The sequence below is a fragment of the Pseudochaenichthys georgianus genome, chromosome 16 (assembly GCF_902827115.2).
Source record: "Pseudochaenichthys georgianus chromosome 16, fPseGeo1.2, whole genome shotgun sequence".
NCBI lineage: Eukaryota > Metazoa > Chordata > Actinopteri > Perciformes > Channichthyidae > Pseudochaenichthys > Pseudochaenichthys georgianus.
The window spans coordinates 26,058,174-26,080,017 of record NC_047518.2 but is presented as its reverse complement, the minus strand read 5'-3'; the positions used below and the strand labels follow the sequence as shown (position 1 = coordinate 26,080,017).

At 40.8% G+C, this 21,844-nt stretch overlaps 1 protein-coding gene across 2 annotated transcripts in view; it reads left to right on the top strand.

Annotated features, from left to right (window-relative positions):
- The first annotated feature begins 2,997 nt into the window (after window positions 1-2,997).
- creb5b (cAMP responsive element binding protein 5b) overlaps window positions 2,998-21,844 on the top strand; it is a 37,385-nt gene continuing 18,538 nt past the window's right edge. The window contains exons 1-5 of one of the 2 annotated variants that reach the window (XM_034103034.2): window positions 2,998-3,082; window positions 8,058-8,135; window positions 8,785-8,878; window positions 10,752-10,873; window positions 13,501-13,652. In XM_034103034.2, coding sequence (XP_033958925.1) covers window positions 8,082-8,135; window positions 8,785-8,878; window positions 10,752-10,873; window positions 13,501-13,652 — 422 coding nt within the window. In that variant the 5' untranslated portion in view covers window positions 2,998-3,082; window positions 8,058-8,081. Of the gene's footprint in view, window positions 3,137-8,057; window positions 8,136-8,784; window positions 8,879-10,751; window positions 10,874-13,500; window positions 13,653-21,844 lie in introns of both variants that reach the window. The other variant, XM_034103032.2, reaches the window with a different exon arrangement.

Sequence of the window (21,844 nt, the reverse complement as noted above, 5' to 3'; positions counted from 1 at the left end):
GAGTGATGCACTTACCCACAAATGCTGAGCACAGAGGACATCAGCCTACAATGTTATAAATCTAAAGAGCCATCAAACAGGCAGCACCATTCACCAGCCACCTAATGTAAATGTAACAGGGTTGAGTGTTTGAGTGCAGGAATATCACTGGGGTTATCTACTGGGAACCTCCCAGCACATATGTTTTGTTGAATTAGGCTCTACCACCATGAAACTCTACGCTTATGTTTGGCGTCTCGGGACCAGAGTGTGTCCCGCACCATTTTCAAACCTTTGGTCGTTGTTTCTGGAGATTATATTATATGGGGGGTAACACAAACGTTTTATGTTTTAACAAATGCATATAGTTCCCTAGTATTAAGTTGAATAAGTTCCAACATAACCACGACTCTGCATGATTTTGCATTATGGTACGGCTGTTTTGCTGTGTATTGAAGCCACTTTTAGCTTCTATCACCGTACTGCAGAGTACGACAATTTAGCAAGAGTTCTCTTATTAAGACTTTGATAAACAATGTCAACAATGTCATACTTTGGCAGTAATGTTAGGTCTAAGTCATTAATCAATATTTTGTGATTTTTAACCATTGACCAACAGTTTAACATATTTTCTAGTAATTCAGAAAACCTCATGATATCATTACATTACATTACATTGCATTTAGCTGACGCTTTTATCCAAAGTGACTTACAATAAGTACATTTGACCATATCAACAATTACAGTCTACAAATCTGCTGCATCCTTTAGTATAACATTGTGATAGTTATGCAATGTGAGTCTATTGACACATTATACATCAGAACTTCTTATAAATGTAAAATCCTTTATAAAACAGACAGTGTGGAGATCTAACTGTAGTTTGCAAGTGGCATGGAGAATAATTTGAACATGATCAATGTATGCACTTTTACATTTTTGATAAGTAGAGTTGTTTGCCTGAAGTTGAGATAAAACTAAATGTACGACTGCCACCGTACGTGTGTTGCTGAGGTGTTGAAATATGGAATGGTATGCAGTTATACTGAGTGCCCAACGTTTCCATCCCTGCAGGCACAGTCGTCTAAGGTGTGGAGCGCAGGAAACAATGTTTACAGTAACATTCCATTTGATTGAACATCCACCCTCTATCTTCAATTGTTTTACAAAGTCAACATTTACTCAAGATGTTTTATACTTTGTTTACAAATTGAAAACCCGTATGACACTTTTGTTATTTAGCCTCCTTCACCTTTTGCACCTTCTGCAACAAAGCATCCTCCCTGGTGCTAATGCTCCCAAGGTGATCTTACTGAAAAACCTTGCACAAAGGCATAATAATAAAAGGTTAAGTATAATATAGATCAAATCTGCTTTAGTGTGGGTCACTGACCTCAACTGTATCAGCTCTTTCCAACCTTAATTGTCTGCTCCTCTGGGAGCATAATGTTTGGATTGGTTGGGAAATATATTGGCAATAAAGAGACAAAAGGATGTCATAAACGTTGATTAAAGCTCTGGTTAAAAGACAGAGGCGGAGAGGCTCTGAGTTATGAGGGCTTTTCAGACTGCGTTATTGTTTCAGTGACAGAGCTCTTAGTGCATCTAGTGGAGTGGTCGCAGGCGAGTGGTAAACATTTCTCAAAGTGTGAGGAGTCATTAATCCCTGAAGCAGAGAACGGCTTCACTACCGGTGTCTGTGGCCCAAGAAATCACAGCCAGTTGGCACCAGCAGGTCACACAGAGCTCCAACACAAACGCTTTGTACTCCAAAGCTCTTTAAATCTCTTTTAATGTGCTGTAGCTAAGGCACATATAAGGAAAGGCAGTGTGGAACTACTATGGGTTTCCCACATTCAATGCATTTGCTAGTGAAGCTTGATGATGCATATGACGACAGCAAGATACCCATTTGTGAGATAAATGTTCTTTTTAATTATAAAAAACAAAACGAAATTAGTTTGTTAGTTAATAGAGATGATTCACTGAATAATATATATATATTTTTCTCTTTAGGCAAGTCATGTCTGAAGTGGGTCATGTGTCAAAAATCCGTTTGAAGACCTTTCTATCCAACAATCTGTTTCTATCACTTTTGAGTTGACATGTTGCATACATAAACATTAATTCGTTTTTTATCAAATTATCACAAAGCATATTGGAAACCATGTAGTAATCCATCTATACACATTCCCCAGAGGGCAGGAGGGATGGAGGGAGTTAATAGTAGCCCAGCAGCTAATTTTTGCCTCCGGGCCCCATGGCAGGTTAATCCAGCCATTACTGTCAGTGCATTACAGACAGCCACCTGGACATACAGGTGGTTAGTCACCATCGCTTCATATTGCAAACAAGTCCCTACACACATTGACATAATATTAGAGTTTAACTGAAAGGCAAGTATTGTATCCTTTTTTTTCTCTGTATATAATTAATCCAATAAGGCCTTTTCACACTAGATCTTTTTAAATGTCACAGTAGTTAAAGCACAGGTGTAAATAATAAAAATGAATGATGGCTGAATTTAATTTAGCAGCTTCAGTTCCAGGGTTGTATGTGCATGAGGGCTTAGGTCGTTAACTGTAACACCTGTACTTTGAAAAGTGTTTGTTTGTAGTGTAGAACACAAAGTGCATTTTATTCGCCTCTTAGCAGGACTATCATTTGCTATTTAAATGATTCCAGTGTGCTATTTGACTTAACTTTTTTGTATTTACTATATAGTAAGGCCAGTATTGTATTTAAAATGATGACGTTTTGTGATCTTCATATTTCACTTTGCTGGGACTGTTCAGAGTTAACAGTTAATGCAGTCCAGATCTCATTTGCATGGCTAATTGGTCAGTACTGGAGCTCCATCCTCGCGCCACACCCACTCTGCTCCGGCACTGTCGGTCCATGCCTCTGGGTGTGCATTCTGCTAAACTCCGCCCCGCTCGCGCCGCCTCCAAGCGAACACGCAATGATTTAGAAGTTCAGGAATCCCACGTGACGTCACCCAGGGGTGACGTTATGCTTCTCTAAATAGATCGTATTGTAATCTTTTCTCAGTCCAACGTGGTTTCTTCTCAGAGACTGCTTCACATTTTTCTACACTTGTTTGGTAAGTTGAAAGCCTCACACCAGCATGCAGAGGACCGTGCACGCGCCCCTGCAGGTTTGTTGTGTTTGTTAAAAACGTTTCTTGTTACTTTTTCTAATTGTTTCCCCATGCAACAGCTTGTTTTGTTCTTCGCTTCAGCAGCCCTGCTCTAATTTTATTTTTGTTCTAATTGTTTCTCAATTCATGAATGCTTGCAAGTGTAAGAGGGAATAGATCATGTAGGTTTTGTGAGAGTAGGTGCATTGTCATCTCACTTGGCTGTCCGTGCGTCGGCCTATCTGTTGACTGTTGTGGAAGTTGAACGCGGAGTCAAGTGCCGCTGCTGCTGCTGCTGCTCGCTGGCAGGTATAGCAGCGGGGACCAGTCTGCAGGAATTTGTCCGACTGAAAACAAGCGAATGTCATTGCAACGGATGGTTTCATTGCATTTCACAGCAATTTGGCTCGTCTTATAGATGTTCTATTAGCTCCATAGCACTAAAGCTGGTTCCCTGCATCACTGCCTTGCGGTCCCATCTCGGGATACGCAGAGCCGGTGTCGGTCCCGGACTGAACGCGCTGCAGCTCATCAGTGATCGTCCGGAAAATGATTGCTGTCATGCGGTTAAAAAGAAATATAGTAATGCTCCTGGTCCCGTGAAATGTACGTTCAATTGTTTGTCTTAAACAGCAATGTGACCAACATTACGTCATTCTGCAGGCCAGTCGATATTTGATTAACCGCTGAGATGTTGAGGGTTACTTTCAGGAAGGTTGTGCTGACGAGGCGCGCTTTGTACGGCTTGGGGGAGAAAGAAAGATGTTTTAATCATTTGATTACTCTCCGCTGTCATTATGTTTATGTGACAACACTATCAATAACCACTTTTTTCTCATACACGCTGTTTTAGATTAATGTGACGGATGCCGGATTTATTGTGTCCCCTTTTAATTGGCTGTGTAAATAGCAGCTGATACGTTTCAGGATGATGTTAATAATAATTCGGATAATTTCATTTCATTTGGACTAAAATAGAGTTTTTTTTGTCTCCTTAAAATGCTTTTAAAAACATGCACATAATGTTATGCTCGTTGACTTCTATAATTTAAATTAAAGTTTTTATGTAAGCAACCATTTGAGGAAAAGTTTGGAAGATATGGTTTTTCACCTTTTCCAATTCTTTGTTGCAAAAGGGAATACAAAAACGTTATAGAATCAAAACATTTGACCTTAGTGAAAATAATAGCCTATAACATATATTTTTATTTGTATAAGAATATTTTAGTAATATTCTGCTGAAGTGAAAAGTCAAGTAAGAACGTTAAACATACAACTCTGAATAATTACATAAATACATCAAAAACAGCAAGGACTCTAGTCAGTGACAGTAACCATATCTTTGGTTATTTGGTAACCTTGATGCAGATCTAATTCTTCACATATTTTACACAATGCTTAGCTTGATTGCAGTGCAGCGGCTCATTGCAGTAATGAAATGTGACCTTTATTTGTTGATGGGTGCTGCTTGTGCTCAAGGTGAAACATTCCTGTGGTGAGGATTATACTAATGTAGAAATAGGTCGGATGACAAAAATCACAACAACCGTCAAGAGTTTTTGTCACATACGTCTCACTTTTGAAAAACTCTTGCTCATTTATTATAAGGTTGACTCGTACACCTTCAAATCATTTCATTCGGGGACTTTTTTCCTTTATTCTAGTGATGGTAGAATGAGAAATAGCGTGAGCGAACACTGTGCACTGAGGGGTTTCTTTGCATTTGTTACGAGTTTACATGTTGTGAAACAGACCAGTAATTGATAGGTATTTAGGTCTACATCACATCAGTCTTTTTTGGCATGCATTCACTCTAAGAGCAGGAGTTCAGGGCAGACATTGTCTAAGGAGGCCAAGTTCCCTGCCTCAGGGTTTGCCGTGATCCTACCTTGAACTTGTGCTGTCAAAGGCCCAGGCTATGGGGAGCTGGAGATTTGAATTGCTGTGCATGTTTGTGCTTGCTTTAACCCCATATGCCTTTGCACCCCAACCCCTCTTTTCCTCACCATATTGTTTAAATTCTAATAAGCGGCATACCTGGAGAATTCCTCCCCAGCTTCTCTTGAAATCAAACGCCAGGCCCTAATCCTTCCTCTCGCACACATCAGGATATAGTTAATGTAAAGTGTAACCAAATTTCCTCTGCTAAACTAAAACATCTATATCAAATGAGAGCCAAGTGCCTCTTCCAAGGAAAGGGGCGTTGAGTACTGATCATTTTAAGTGTGAAAGCTATTGGATAATTCACACAGGCATTCACAGAATTCATGTTTAAGAGTTTTATGCGTCATATGGTTCAAATTTCCTGAAAGTTATAAAATGACCAAGTCCCCTTTTAGAAACAGAAAGGTACAAGTTAAACCTTTGCATGTGTTTTCATCGTAATTGATACTTTGTTTCCTTTTTTGTTATTAATGCTTTCTGGTGACGTCAGTTTTATTTGCGATTCATTGTAGAGTTTTAGATTTAAGTCGTACAGGAAAAAGCCGGAAAATGACAGCGGCAACCAGAGTTTCACAAACATCTGAAAGTTCGATGTAACTGTATTTCAAATACAAATGTGACCTAAAGTGTAGAGAACATCTTTGACGTGTCCATCGGCTTTTTGAAGCAGTTGTTCTTCATTCGTACTTCCATCCTCGGTCCAGCTTAAGTTCAGAGTTAGGATCAGCAGTGTTAGTCATGTTTGTTGTGTCAAAGGAAACCAGGTGAGTTTTCAGGGGCCCTGCAGTAGTGAACTGGTGACAGAAAGAGAGAGCAGGGCTCATTGCTCTCTGACAGAGAGACCCTGTCCAGACCCTGTTCTGCAGGCTCGCTCATGAAGTACAGCTTGTTAGGAAAACAGCACTGCTTAGCATAACACAATATTTTAGTGTTTTGACTATGCTTGAGGAAATAGTCTGTACCCGTGAAAAAGACACACATGTATATAGTGTATGAAGGTATTCATGCTTGACACGTGATGCTTGGCCCTGACTTGGATTTCGGATGCGTTTTTGTGAATTGATAGAGGAGAATAAACTATGTGTTGCATGTGTGTGATAAACAATTGAGCTGTAGGGTACTGCAACTAGTTTGTTATCAAAAACATACATGATGAAAAACCTTATAAGGATGTTAAAATGACTGCCCTAACAGACATATTTGAAACGTTTGTTGGGAGGGGATTAGATCAGTGTAACATGAGGGAGACTGAGAAAAAAGGAAACAGCAGAAAAAAGAGACGATGCATTGTGGGCCGTCAATTCGTTATCCGCAAACGTCTTCAATTTGCTTCACTTTTTTGGTGTCATAGTCATAGATGTTTTTGTCCACCTACATGCTTTCATAATTCAAGACTGTATACCCTCTTTAGAGTACAATGTGCTTCTCCAGACACCCTGGACGTTCACTTGTCTCGGTGCGGCTTTGGTCACTCCTCACATGGATCTTTTTGTGCAGAGTTTGAATGTCTATTCCCAGTTTGGAAACCAAACGACCTGCATGTTCAGAATTAAGAAACTTCTTGCTAATGATAAACGCACTGGCTTGAAGATAAATATGCTCCCCTGTGGCTTGTGATTATTAAAGACTACCTTAATACTTGTCATCACTAAACATCTGTAAAAACATCTGTCAGTAAGTGCCTAACATCTGTAGTCCTGGCATGTATTGACCTCTCAGAGGTTGTTTGTGTTTGACAGCGATGAGAATAATTGTAGTACACTGCATCGTGCTGAACGATAAGACTTTGAACAAATAAATACATAACATAGCCACAGTAGCCAGCAGTCATCAAACATGATATTGAAGTAAAGGTAAAGGGATAAAGCCTCCAAAAATATTTAAATACGTTAATGTTAAGGAGTTTTATATTACGATTTTCCTTATGTAAATAATTCACCTAAACTTGCATCGATGTTTAATGTTTACTCCAAACACAATGCAGTCCGTATTAAAAAATGATTAGGTTCCTTTACCAGTTACTGTATATTGGTTACCTTTTTTAATAAATGTATGCTTTTTATAAATATAATAGTAGAATAATATTTCTAGATTTCTTTCTAGACTATTTGCTGGGTCAATTCTGAAGTTGTTGGAAATGTTATTGGTTTAAATATTCTAATGTGAGTGGGGCATCACATACATTCAATGATTAGAGTGCACATGGAGGCCTTTAAAGACTTTATCATTTGTTGTGCTCTTGGTTTGATCTTGAGAAGCTTATAAAATGCACTTGTTTTTTTTCTGGTCTTTTCTCTCTTTCATCCTGTCATAAATATAGAGCTGTTTTCATATATCTTTGAAGCTGTATATGATTAAGTATTTTTAGTTTAACTGTGACACGATATTAAAGAATTTGTTGGCCTTTAATTTTTATGTGACTCTGGTATCATTTTGTATTTTTTGAACGGAGCACAGATACGTACGAGGCACTCCTCCTTTCTGGGAAAGTGGGTCCTCTTTTTCACTCTAAATTATTAAAGTAGCTCAAATTGTTACCGAATCCATTGCACATCTGACATGATGCGTGGCTGTGGCTGTGGTGTATTGAGCAAATGCTTATAGAGCACAGATTTGTCAGTAGGTGGAAAGTAAACGAGTAGTTGTAGCTGTCAGACCAGCGCAATGTGTTAGGCTAGATTCTGTCACTTTGTGGTGAAAATAAACATTTGAACACACTTAGCTGAAACTGTGATTTCTACATGGTGTTGGTGTTTGCTAATTTCACACTTGGTCTATCATTTCATTTTTGGGATTTTTGGATTTTCAATTTAAGAAAATAAACAAATTATTTACGTATGTTAGGCTGATTGCTTTCTTATTGAATCCAGTGTATTTTTTGTTCCATTATTAGCGTGAAACAATGAGTGTACATTTCCCCCCTTGATGCTCGCAGGGGAAATTCAAGTCATTAAATGTTTCGCTTTGCTTTCTCCTATTGTCTGTTTTTTTGTAGTTTTATGAGAAGGTGGGCAGAGTGATGAATTCAGACCAGGAAAGGCCGTACGTGTGCAACGCTCCTGGTTGTTCTCAGGTGAGTGTGTGGGGAGAACCACAACACCCTGTGTGTGTGTGTGTGTGTGTGTGTGTGTGTGTGTGTGTGTGTGTGTGTGTGTGTGTGTGTGTGTGTGTGTGTGTGTGTGTGTGTGTGTGTGTGTGTGTGTGTGTGTGTGTGTGTGTGTGTGTGTGTGTGTGTAATATGAAGAGGAAAACACTGAGGAGTGGGTTACTGCCTCACGCAAAGAGGAGAAACAAAATAGCATTGAACTGAGGCAAACACAAAGTGTAAATAACCCTTCAGGTGTAAAAATACCCTTTAAAAACAAATGCTCTTTAAAGTTGATATTATATTGATGTGATATGAGACATATTTTGTATCATAATATGGCAAAAGTGGTTTTCCTTTTCTACAACTGCCAGACACTTGCTGTGCTACTATCTATCTTTCCCCACATAATCATTTTATCCACACTACTAATACGTTTCTGTCAAAATCTCATTGTCTAAATATTATGTGAATGCACCAATAGTCAATTGCACAATAGTTTTGCAATATTGACAGAGAGGTATTTGTTCAACATTATCCTGATTTATAATTTTCTCCATATTGCCAAGTGCTATTTGAAGTTTGCACAGTTGAAATGTGAAATGTTGTCTTTCTACAATCTTTTTTAAATCTACAGCGGTTCCCCACGGAGGACCATCTGATGATACATAGACACAAACATGAGATGACACTTAAGTTCCCCTCCATAAAGAACGACAACATGTTATCAGGTGAGTTACGGCTACATCAATTCAAACGCACACGCTACCTCAGCAGGGTTTAGAGGAAACATGCAGCTCCTTTGCAGGTGTGTGCCTCAGTGACTCATGCTCCCAGTCAGACACACTTGTCTATCATCAGAAAACTTCATGGCGTGTCTATACCAGTTGTTTACAGTAATGTAAATCATAGGACACACGTTACCTTTAGCTTTGTTCAGGGCATACCACTTGACGCACACTTCAGGAGGTGATGACGTGTGTCTGGAGAAATAAGCGTGTAAAGCTAAAGTGGGATTAACTTTTTCCATCATCATTAGATTCAAGATTCAAGGCTTTTATTGTCATGTGTGTCCTCCAACAGTGCAACACAATAAAACAGATCAAATAGTTCAAATAGTGCAAGTAAGTACAAATAAAATAGAATATAAATAGTGCAAGGAGGGTAATACAAGTAATTGGAATATGATATATTAGATAAATAATTAGTCTTGATCCCACTGTAGGGGAAGTTGGTTAACATTTGTTTTAAGGTTATTGTTGTGTATAACTTCAACAAAGGTGACATGCTGATCGGCGCATTCATCTACTGTTCAAAGAAACACAGATTGTGTATTACATATATACAAGTGTCAACCAAGGCCGATCCATAAGTATAGATCTCCGTTCTTAGAAACAGCCAGGTCACACTAGATGAAAGCCACGCCACCGTGATTGTGTCTTCTCTATTATTTACGCTCAGTGGACAGCAGGATCAGATTTTCTAGGCCGGGTGTTCTTATCGCTTGTTGTCTGAATTACAGCTCTGACCATTTCTCTTTTAGAGACCTTAAACTCAGAATAAAATAAATGGTATGTTATTTTAGCTCAGCAACACATTGCTCTAAGCTGGTGACTAAACGGTCTCCGCTTAAAATGTGAGTACTATAACTGTCGACCCAAAGTTAACCCCCTGCCCCATTGACTCAACAAAAAATGTATCTGACTCTCTTTTTTATTTATAAAGCTTGAGCTGTTCGAAATGGAAGAAGTATATTTGTAGTAGAACTGTATTTTGGGTAAACAGGTCATGATGAAGGTTTGAGTCAATCCTCAGTCTAGCCAGAATGGATAAACAGACCATGAAGTATGCTTTTAGCCTTTGAAACAAGCCTGATCCTAAAATCACCTTCAACTGTCTGAAACCTGATCCCTGTGCACCCCCCACAACGTCAAGTTGAATACCACAGCTTGACCGAGCTCAACAAATGAGACCCCCACTCAGTAGGTGGGATCTGTACTTCATCAGCTGGAATGGGGCTGTCAAGCACAGTATCTCTCACTCGCTAACAGAATGGAGTTTTTTTCTTTCTTAAAATCATTGCAATACGTAACAACAATACACTATTATTATACTTTTGTATCAATATAGATCTGCATTGAGTTTGTAGTCAAACTGTGGTCCATATGACCCCAAAATAACAAAAATAAACAGAATTTAGCTTAAGACACTCCCACGCTTCAACCCCCGTCTCCTGATTGTACTTTTTTCAACACATTTAGCAAAAAACACATACAAAACTATAGAAAAACAAACAAATGTGATGCCCTCATTATAACAAATCTAACATATACAGTATGTCTTGCTAACATAGCGTGTAATTTAGTGTTGTATATTATTGTATCATGTGTCCTTTTGGAATGCTGCTGCTTTGTCCTTTTTGTTTTTGTTGCAATGGTGATCTGCCAACGGGTTGCAGATGAAATGTAGCTTAAAGCTGACATTTACTCCATAAGCTGTAGTGTTTTGCTGTCCACGATCATGTTGTATGTGCAGCCTGACAAACACTATAAACAGTTGTTGATTTGAAGGTAAAACTTAAAAAACCTTGTCTTTGATTTCCAGACCAGACGCCCACGCCAACACGCTTCTTGAAGAACTGTGAGGAGGTGGGATTGTTCAGTGAGCTGGACTGCTCCATTGAGCAGGAGTTTTGCAAGGCACAGGAAGAAGAGGACAGTAAACAGGTACTGTGAAAAAAAAGCCTCAGGCTGGAAAAAAAACAAGGTGAACCCACAGCCACCCACAGGGGTTAGGTCAGGTGGTTATAAACTGTTCTCTGCTGCCATCATCATTCATGTCACCAACGGCAGCCCACACACTATGAGCTGATGCACACCATTTTTTAATAGATTTGTATAGATGTAACTACACTATGCTAGCTTGTTCAAAAAGCTGATGACCGCAGATTTCAATTCAATTCAATTCAAAACCTTTATTTATCCAGGTAAAATCCCATTGAGATCAATGATCTCTTTTTCAAGGGAGACCTGCAGCAGTAGGTTCCACAAGAAGAAATAAAAACATAAACAACAGAACAAAAAAAGGACATCATACAGTAAAATGTACAGGGATTACAATTTACATATTTAACCACATGTACAGGTACCAACAGCATCTGATTTTGTAGCATCCAACCGAGCTTGAAAAACATGTAGTGGTACTAGCTTGGTAATTTTCCATTCTTTTTGCAGACTGTTCCATGTTAGTGGAGATGCACATCTAAACGCTTTCTTCCCTAAGACAGTCCTAGCACTTGGCACATTTAATGAAACCACAGCATGCGATCTCAGGCAATAAGTACTTTCAATTCGCAGAGAGATCAGGGAGCAGATATAAGACGGTAGTTTATCCAACATGGCTTTGTAAATGAAAAAGTACCAGTGACTGAGCCTCCGTACAGTAAGTGATGGCAAAACCGCCTTGGTATACAGGGTACAGTGATGCGTAAGTGCTTTACAATTTGTCAAAAATCTCAGTGCACTGTGATACGAAGCATCTAACTTGCTCAGGTAATGGGCAGGTGCATTCATATACATCAAATCACCATAGTCCAGCACAGGTAAAAAGGTCACAGTGACTAGCCTTTTCCTGGCCTCAAGCGGGAAACAGGACTTGTTTCTGAAAAAGAAACCTAGTCTAACCCTCAGCTTTTTAAGCAGGTTATTTACATGAAATTTAAAAGTGAGACAATCATCAAGCCAGATACCAAGGTATTTGTAACAGGTAACCACTTCAAGTTGTATTCCTTCCGTAGTTACAATATCCAAAGCAGTCTCCGGTGTATTTTTAGCTTTAGCTTTAGAAAAGAGCATTACCTTGGTTTTATCCACATTTAAAAGAAGCTTAAGCTCAGCGAGCTGAGCCTGAATAATGTTAAAAACAGCCTGTAATTTAACAACAGCCTCGTTAATCAAGGGACCTGCACAGTACATAACTGTATCGTCCGCATAAAAATGTAAGGTTGCTCCTTCGACATTTTCACCTAAACTATTAATATAGATAGAGAATAATAGCGGACCTAAAACTGAACCTTGTGGTACACCATTAGTGATGTTTAACCACTCAGAAGACAGCCCATCAAACTGATGGATGAGATATTTATACACTTCCTATATTTCAACGTCATTTTTGTTTTTACCTGTTGCACTCACTGATCCCCACCAGTCTTGTTGACAGTGACAGACAGGGTAAGCAGCTGGAGATTTGTCACCAACTACAGACGAGGAGAAAGAAGATCAGGTTCTCCACCTGTAACTTCAAACAGCTCTCCAGTGCTCTCTCATCAAGAGAGTCCTATTTCCTCCCAGACATATGCGCAGACCCCTGAGACAACGTTTATACATTTTCACATTCGACCAAAGACGTGGTCATTTGTGCATTATAGATCCACCCTGAGGCAGCTTCACCTGAAACATAGGTACTAGTCAAATCACCACAAGACAGACTGCTTATCTAATGTCTGGAGAGATGTGCAGAGCAGGCTGTAGCTAAGCTGTCAGCTGGGTGGTTTGGCTCTGGAGCTCGTCTGTGCTCAGGTCAGCCTTGTCTCGCCTCCCCAGCCTGTGTGGTTTATGATGGGAGGCTCTGCTGAATCAGCAGGAGGCGAGTCGGAGCAAGACTCTCTAAAAGTGCATATCACAATAAACAGAGCGGGAGCTTAAAACTTGAAGAAAACAGCAATCGGCCTTTATGAATATTAATAGTCATATATTAATTTGACCAATAGTCATGTGTCTGTAAAGAGTGAGAAATGTAGTTGATAAACTTTGTTTTTACCTTTCCTTCATTCAGACACGTATATAACATGTAATTTAGCTGACTCTTTTATCCAAAGCGACTGACAATGCAATTGTACAGAAATGAAAAGTTTTGCCTGTATCTTCCTTTTTGTATTTGATCATTCTCTGTGGCTGTTTCTCATTTAACTCAATGCAAATTACTTCAACTTGATGTTTGTTTTATGCCAAGATACTGTATGTGCGTTGAGCTCAGAGATATTTTGTTGAATAAAGCACATTTATTATTATTTTGGGATGTACTATATGTGAGATGGTAAACAGGTAAAACAAACAAACAAACAAACGGTCCTGCTGGGCTAAAAAACAATAAGGAAGCATGGTCTTCATTAGACGCTTAATGTTTCCTCAATGCAGCAACAGCCTGGGAATGAGAGCCTACAAAGTTCCTCATTACCGATCCAAACAGATGAAGTGTTTGAGTTGTGCTGAAAGTAAAACGTTCCCTCAGCTGGGAAACATTTGACAGTTTCCTTACTTTCTGCTTGCTTTTCTCTCCCCTTCCCTCGCTGCAGACCATCTCGCTGCACGGTCAGTCAGGCCAGCACCAGCAGTCCCACTCGCGGATGGGCAACCATGACACCAGCATCGTGATCCAGCAGGCCCTTCCCTCCCCTCAGTCCAGCTCCGTCATCACTCAGGCTCCATCCACCAACAGACAGATAGGGTGAGTAGGCTTGGGCCGAAAAATACAGTAAAATGGCAAAGTTTTGTTTTTATTAAACTCGTAAGAGAAAAAGAAGGGAAATTCGTTTTTTGTGGGTTTTTATTTTTGAATCTTTGACAGAGTGGTAGAGGCACTGCTCTCACTGCTGACAGACTGTTAATTATCTGTGGCGTGTGAGGATGTATCCTTTCACTTCAAGTGCGTCCCTGTAAGATTGACAGTCTTAGGTTTGACCCTTTCGTGTCCATGAGGAATGTCATCCCTCCGTAGTCTCTGAGGTAATGTCAGGGATTTGTTACATTTGGAGCAGCGAGTGTAGGGCTTGCAATTCATGTTTTGCTGTCCATTCAGTATTGTCCCACAGCAGAACATGCCAAAGAGGGTCCCGGAGGACAAGATGAGCTCATTGTTGAAGTCTTAGCTGTGACTGCTTTTACAGCGATTTCATGCTCTAAAATAGATCCTTTCACTGTATGGGAATGTCAGCCGCAACTATAGAGCTCTGTTTCTCTGATGCACTGCCATGCTACAGGTGTAAAATAACCAGCTGATATAGACTGCAATCTGAGTAGTGTGCTGCTTTATTATTTCACACAGTCATAAACTTTTTCATGAAGTTTAAAGGATTTGGTCATAATCAGACCATGATGATTAATATCATAAAAAATATAATTTTTAAACTAAACCATAATGGGTCTTTAAGGGTAATAGTGACTTTTTGTCTTATATCTCAAAAACATAATCATGACCACACACACACACACACACACACACACACACACACACACACACACACACACACACACACACACACACACACACACACACGCACACGCACACGCACACGCACACGCACACGCACACGCACACGCACACACACACACACACACACACACATTAATAAGCTGTTGGACGTTATAGAGATACTCCACTGACCTCATTTGTTCCTTATGCCTTTACCCCAACCACCTTGAAACATGTGCCAGGGCTTTGTTACTGTAAACCAGACCTGTGGCAGGCACGTTAGACATTGAGATGGCTCAGTGTAAGGCCTGTGCTGTGTTGAGGTTGTCCTGTGTAGATTTACAGCTTGAGGAGCTTGTGAATATTGGATGTGAGGCCCATCACTAAGCCTGACTGACACCCCGTCAGGCTCTTTGTCCAGAACAGGGATGGAATTTCACTCCCTTGGAGGAGCAGAAATCACAGCCAGTAACCTAGACTCTGCTGTGCCTGCTTCACCTGATTTCACCTGTCATTAAAAACTAATCAGAGCATGTATGAGATAAAGTGGGAGTTTAAAACTGTAAGCCTCAGTTATATTTATATGTGGCATATTATTTGAGGAATTTCCCGCGCAGTGCTTGTAAGTGCTCAACCTGCAGAAGCGTAACTTGTTTACTATGAAGGTGTAACACATGAATAGGATGGGTAGATTCACACGAGAAGCCTGGAAATGTTCACATCAGCAGGAAAATGAGTTTAGGAAACCCCTCCGCTGAGAAGCAGCGCTTCCACAGGAAGCCATTAGGGCCAACCAAAGGCTCCGAGCACAGGGTCTCTCCACAGGAACTTCCCACACACAGAACAACTGGACACTTCACAGGCTAGTGAAGTGAAGTGTCCTGATTGAGTGTTAGGGACACTACTGAAGGTCAGAGGAAGGGTTCCCTGTTGTCGTGTTAAGCCACTTCAACTGTAGTCTCCAATAAGTTTGATTTCCCATGTCTCGTCTTGCATGTGCAAATGTTTATGCTAAATTTTAAACATAATAATCTGAGAGAGTATTATAAAATGTTATTCTAGTCAGTTAATCACTCTTGTTTGAGTATGTGATCCATACACGACTATACAGCTTTTGATCTTGACACACTTTATGGATCTGCTAATGTAATTGTTATGGTTAATGTATACGCTAGAAAAAAATCACCCAGAAAAGTCAGTTTAACCTCATCTCCATTTGCCTCCTTTGTTTTCTGAACGCGCGGCGTGAGCATCCAATGAATTAGGATAACAAGTCATTTTCATTGCTCCACAATGTTTACTAAAGAGCTTTGAGGCTTGGAATCAATTAGGATTGGCTTTCCTCAAGTCCATTTACTTTAGGGTTGAGCGCGGCCTGCAGCTGTGAAACCTGAGGACCTCTTTCTCTGTTTCTCTCTCCTCCTGCTCCAAGTCCCTAAACAAAGTCTTTGGGGAGCCGCACTGACACAAACCAGTGTTAAGTCCAGGCATAAGAAACCAGCCAGCAGAATTTAATGTCACTGCTATCATTATCATACAAAGAAAAGCAGCGTCCAACACATTCGAATGCTTTCTGTTTTTCAATTATAAACATCTGGTGCTGAGTTGTGTCAGAGTTAAATACGCTGGACATTACCAGTCAACCACGTGAGATACAACATTCTGTGGAAACCTCACCCTTTAACTCGCAAGGGGCGATGTGCGGGTATGGGTGTTGGCAGGAGGCACTAAACATCTTTTTTATTTATATTCTGGCTCAGAAGAGGAACTCAGTCCATTCTTTTCCATTACATAGCACAATCAACCTGAATGCAGCTGGTGAGGAGTGATTACTGTAGAGTTTTTGTAAAATACCTGATCATCAATTTACGATGATGTAATCCTAAATCATTTATATCAATTTTGGCCGTGTATGACAACAGGTGCTTTTATAACATGGTGATACTGTCGTTGATACCTTAGATAAGTGATCTTTAGGAGAAGTTTGTGTCATTCTATTCCTGTGCCAATTTGAGATGGACAGTTTATTTTATTTTAAAGCAGTCCACCGCGACTTCTTTCAAGTTTCTACAGAGGACTCATCTTTTCGTTGGTAATTTCCCACCCTGCTATTGCTGTGCAACTTTAATTTGGTCACATGAGCTTGCAAAGCTCTGCAGGAAGTCAATGTGTGGTTATATTTCCCATGATGCTTTAAATGCACAATATTTTTCACACCTCAGAGCTATCGGCCCCTTCAGTTCCTCGTTTTTGCCTTTAAGAGAAGAAGCAGAAATAGATGTTGGTTTGCATGCCTTCAAAACAGCGGGGTCTCATATAAAGCTCATGTATAGGGCGACGCATTTAAACTTCCTGTGTTTTCTGAAGAAGATCTGGTGATATGCGGATTGATTATCAAGAATCACCGGGTAAAAGATCTCATGAAGAATATTTTTCACTGATCACATTTAAATTCCTTTTGGCTTAACATAAATTATGATCATCATATATAAATTCAGCCAGATCTGAAGTCTAACTTCAAAGCAAAACTATGACTAAGTAATTTCAATTGTGTGCAAATAAAGTGTTTGAATTTTCTATCAGATACAGTATATTTTGATCCTTACTTGATATTCAGTAATCCTCTTACTTTTTAAAATATACTTACATATAATACTTCTGAAGTTACGGAACAATTACTCAATGGTAGCGTACCGTATTGTGCTGATAGCTTTTATGATTCTAGGATGCATTCCATATCACATTTTTAGAGATTGCATAACACTTTTTTTCCCAAGCATGTGATAAAACAACCATGCTGATTTCAACACCCGCGCCAGAACAGAGAAAGTCTCCACACCTCTACGGAGAGTTATGGGCTTTTCGTGGACATACTTTGACCTCACTTGAACTTCACAATTTAAAGAAAACTTTCCTTATTATTGTTTATGATTAGATTGCATTCACAAAGTGGTGATAAGGAGGGAAGTCTGCCCTGAGAGCAGGAGTGCGGGACCTCTACCAAATGCCTGAGGTGCCCTCATGCTCTAACTTGACAAATGCCCTTCTCCACAGATAAATATGGGTGAAAGTAGGGCTAATTGTAGGGTTAATGCACATGGAGTAGGAGCAGGCAGAGGAAAGGAAATACCACGTAAACAAAGGTACAGAAAAACAAAGGTATACAATATAATCAATTACATAAAAGGAACAAGAGAAAAGCAAAGAGAGAGAATGCAGGATGTACATCTGACCTGAATTAAGATGAGCTCATTGTGTACTGCAGTGGGTTTAATAGTGCGTTTGTAGAGGAACGCCCAGACTCTGTTCCCTCTCATTCCAGCGGGGCTGTGTCATCCCTGCCCCGGGGCCACCACACATGCAGGCTCCTGCACAAGCAACTCACACACAGGGACAGGCCTCACAGCTCTGGGGAGCGCAGGGAAGTGTGGAAAAGGGGGATCAGAGGTGGACAGAGCAGAGGAAGAAAGGGATCAGAGGTGGATGGAGGAAAGGAAGAGGGGGATAGGAGGTAGATGGAGGAGAGGAAATTAAGGATCAGGAGGGTGGAAGAGGGAGAGAAGAGAGGCATCACATGTGAGGACATGGGTGTTGGACCAGTCGGGCCTTCATAGGGAAAAGGAAAAGTTGGACATGTTTGGATGGAAGTGTGAACAAAGTGCAATCAGAAGAATGAAGGTGTGGGAAATAATTCACTAAGATTTTGAAAAGGAAAATGAGGATGGAAATTGAAATAGATCAGAAGGATCAGACTGATAGTGGAAGACGGCATCGGGTTGGATGAGAGACGGAGAAGTTAGTTAAGAAAGAGAGGGTCAAACAGGTTAATTAATAATCACATTATAGCAGATGAAGAGGGAGAAAATGAAGTATCATTGAAAGTGAAAGGGGCGCTCTTGCCAAATGTTACAACATCAGTCAGGTGCTGCTGACAGATGCCAGGTTTGCTTGTAACAAGATGTGTTCTTTCTGATTCATGCTGATAGGAATGTAGTGGCATGCTTTTTACTTTCGTTGAGAATAAAAGTCAACCCATCATCTATTTGGTGCACAAATACCACAAAGCTAATTTGCTCCAGAGTTAAAACCACCGCCATTTCTCAACTGGGCTTTGACGCTGCTAAACTCCGCTTGAGGCTCCCTAATGTGAGGACACCCCATCCCAGATCCATCCCAGTGCAGCGCCCTCCCAACATCCATCCCTCCTTTAGCCCGCTAATAAAAGTCAGCCTGTGTCGTAACCCATTAGGGCTGATTTATTTGATCAGATTCATATTATTTCCTCAGTCCAAACCCCATGGCACTCTCCTCCCACCAGTGATTAAAGGCAGTAAATCAGGGGCAGGTCCTGTGTAGTGTTTACTCAGAGAGCCAGGCAGCTGCAAGCTGTTTGAGGCCCTTGTTTCTCCCTCTGTTTACCTCCGTTCCCATGGCGACTGCACCACCGTCTCCCGAACGTCTGGAACTTGGCCCTGGGCTGTTTTGGTTACGTTCGAAAGTTTTTAGCTGCTGTGTATACCCGGAGCTCGCAGTGACTTCACTCAGCGAAGAGTGAGCGCAGAGATGTTGGACCAGTCGAGGAGGGAAAGAGAGGGAAAAGCATGAGGAGAGGAGGGAGGGACGAAATCTGGGGGTGGGCAGGCACAGGGTGGGGGAGGGCGAAAAGCCAAAAGCATTACATCATTGCTGGAGCAGAGTCAGAAAGGGAAGGATATGAGTCAGTGGACTGACTGCACCTCTCTCTCCCGCTCTTGCTCTTCTTGGACGGCGGCCAAGCCCCTGTGTTTAAAGTCTCCAGTGCTTGAGTTGGAGTTGGGACTGTGGGGATTGGAGCAGTAAAGCTTAGTGTGTGTGCAGACTGCAGGATTTGTAGGTTAGAGCAAGCAAATCCAGAGGGGCTTGAGTTGAGGTGTGGGCACTCTAAAGGGTCCAGAAGAGAGTCATAGAGGATTACCAAGACAATGACAGGAGGAGAAGAACAAGAGAGGAAATCACAGGATAACTTGGAGAAATAAACTTTGGAACAAGAGATAAAAGCAAAAGAAAGACTCGGGGAAAGAAGAAGGGTCTAGCAGTGATGTCATGGTGGAGCGAACGTGGGGTGTAGGGGTGGTGCGGTGGTGGTTCTTGGGCGGGGATTGTGGAGGAGAGCCGGGCTGAAAGCGAGGCACTCAGTAATGTGAGAGTGCAGGGTCAGGACTGCAGAGTGTCTACCTGCTCTCCCCTGGGGCCCCCAGCCCGGCTATTATCAATCCCCTCAGTGGAGCCACAGCCTGTCATTATTCACTCACATGAATACACACACATGCACACACTGGAACATGGACTTATTCACACACAAACAGGCCCAACATGAATCTGTTAAAATCTTTGTACACTGGTGCACAAACACAGAAGGCAGACAAGAATTGAGAAGAAGAACCACTTCAATTATTATAATGTATTTTGATAATGGACACCCTGCATCACAAGCTACAGCTGACATTATGCATTTCAATAGAGTGATGTGTGTGGATACTAAGGGCTGCAGCTGACATGTGTTTGAGTTAATGAAATTATTCAACTAATTGAAGAAATACAAATAGAAACACATATATTTAAGTAAGTAAAGAACGTGTCTTCGGCGCTAAAGTAGAGCAAAGGACATTTGTATTTTAAAGCCATGATTTAGACAGAAAGATTGGTTAAAAACACTGGCCGGTTTCAACCTCACAGGGTCAATATCAGGGAAAAGTTGTAAAACAAAAAAAAGAATAAACATTGTTGGTCTTGATACAAAATAATTGTGGAAATGCTCTTTACAATAAGACTCAATCGATCTTTTTCATAGTGGCTATTTTCTGAAACGTCTGTATCTATTAGCAGGGGTTAGCACAAAGCTGAGTTAATCCCCAGAGGAAGTGCTGTCAGATCTTTCTGCCCACTGGACAACCACATTGTGTTTTGGTGTGTGTGGTGGTGAAGGACGCAGTGTTTGTCCTCCCAGCAGCTCAACCTGTACAGGCTTCAAAGGAGCCTTTCTTCTCTAGAAAGCAGGAGCCTGACCTGCAAAAACCAGCGGCCTGCCTGAGCCTCTGACCTTTGCTGGTTGGCTGTCACAATTAGCGCTGTGATGCATTGTTTTGTCTTATCTTAAATAAAGAAGGAGAATTGTAGTCTGAAAGATGAGAGAGAATGTTTTCGTTTCTCACACACACTACACACTATATAGCGGGCGAAGGATAGCATTGTAATGTGTTAAATATTTGGTATCCAGTATTATCCAAAAATAAATTGGATATATTGAACAAGCCAGTTTTGAAACTAAATTAGATCCTGTGGATTAGCCAATTTCAAGTTGTTAAAGAGATCGAGAAAGATTTACAGCATAGTTTTAAAGATGTGTTTGCTTTTTATTCTGGTCAAAAACATCTTCCACAAATCTCATTCAACTTCTGCAGTGCAAGAAAACCCCTCATCAGGCAGCCATCATACTGAATACAAATCCAGCAAAACTGTTTTTATTTAGAAAATCAACAGCGTGTCACTGCCTCTGCCTTGTGACTGTTATTTCTTCCTGGACGCTGGCAGTTTAAACGCAGAGGGAAACTGTGTTGATGTAGCTCGCAGCTACACTGCATACCTCATTGTACTTTCATGACTTTTCCCATGTGGAAATGTTTGGATTCGCAGTGTTGCTCAGATGTCATACGTGCTGTTAAATGAGTGTGATTGTGATAAATTGGGATGTTAGACAGGAATGACACACAGTCGGGATGGTAATGGTCCTGGGTGTATGTGGAGCAATCTAAAATGTCTGGAGCGTAAATGCACATATTTAGGTCTGGAAAAATACAGGTATTTATTCAGGTGGGGGAGCGTTTGCTCTGGTGCCACCCCCCCCCCCCTTCATTTGGCCATCACTCTTTCACTTCTCACTACTACGGTAATCCAGGCTATGAGTCTTGTTTGCACTAACTTCTAAACGCTCTAGGAAATGGAGCTTTATTGACTGGCCTTCATCCTGAATACTGATAGCTGGATACTTATTGATTATTGTGATACAGGTTGTTTAAGAATCAAGTAGCGAATGCTGTTTCTGTAAGCTCAGGACTGAACTATTACTGTATGCATGTGGGTGGTGTAACTCCCTGCAGCTGGGAATCAGTGTTCTTGCATCAGGGATTTGAAGGCAGTTGTATAAATGATGTCATTATGTTTTTGGATGGCCGCAGCCCTGAGTCGATGACTGTGACAAGACTGCTGTCAATAGTTTAAGTTTAGCCACGGCCTCATCTTTAAATGTGATTTATTAATGCGGCCGTGTGTGTGGATAGGCCTGTTGGTTCGCACATGCTTTCGTGGTCAGCAAGAGGGGATTTCCCCCCCACACAGTGCTCCCACCGCCAAGCAGTTTCTCAAAAGTGACTCTTGTCATGCACAAAATGTGGTCGTTTTGACAAATATTA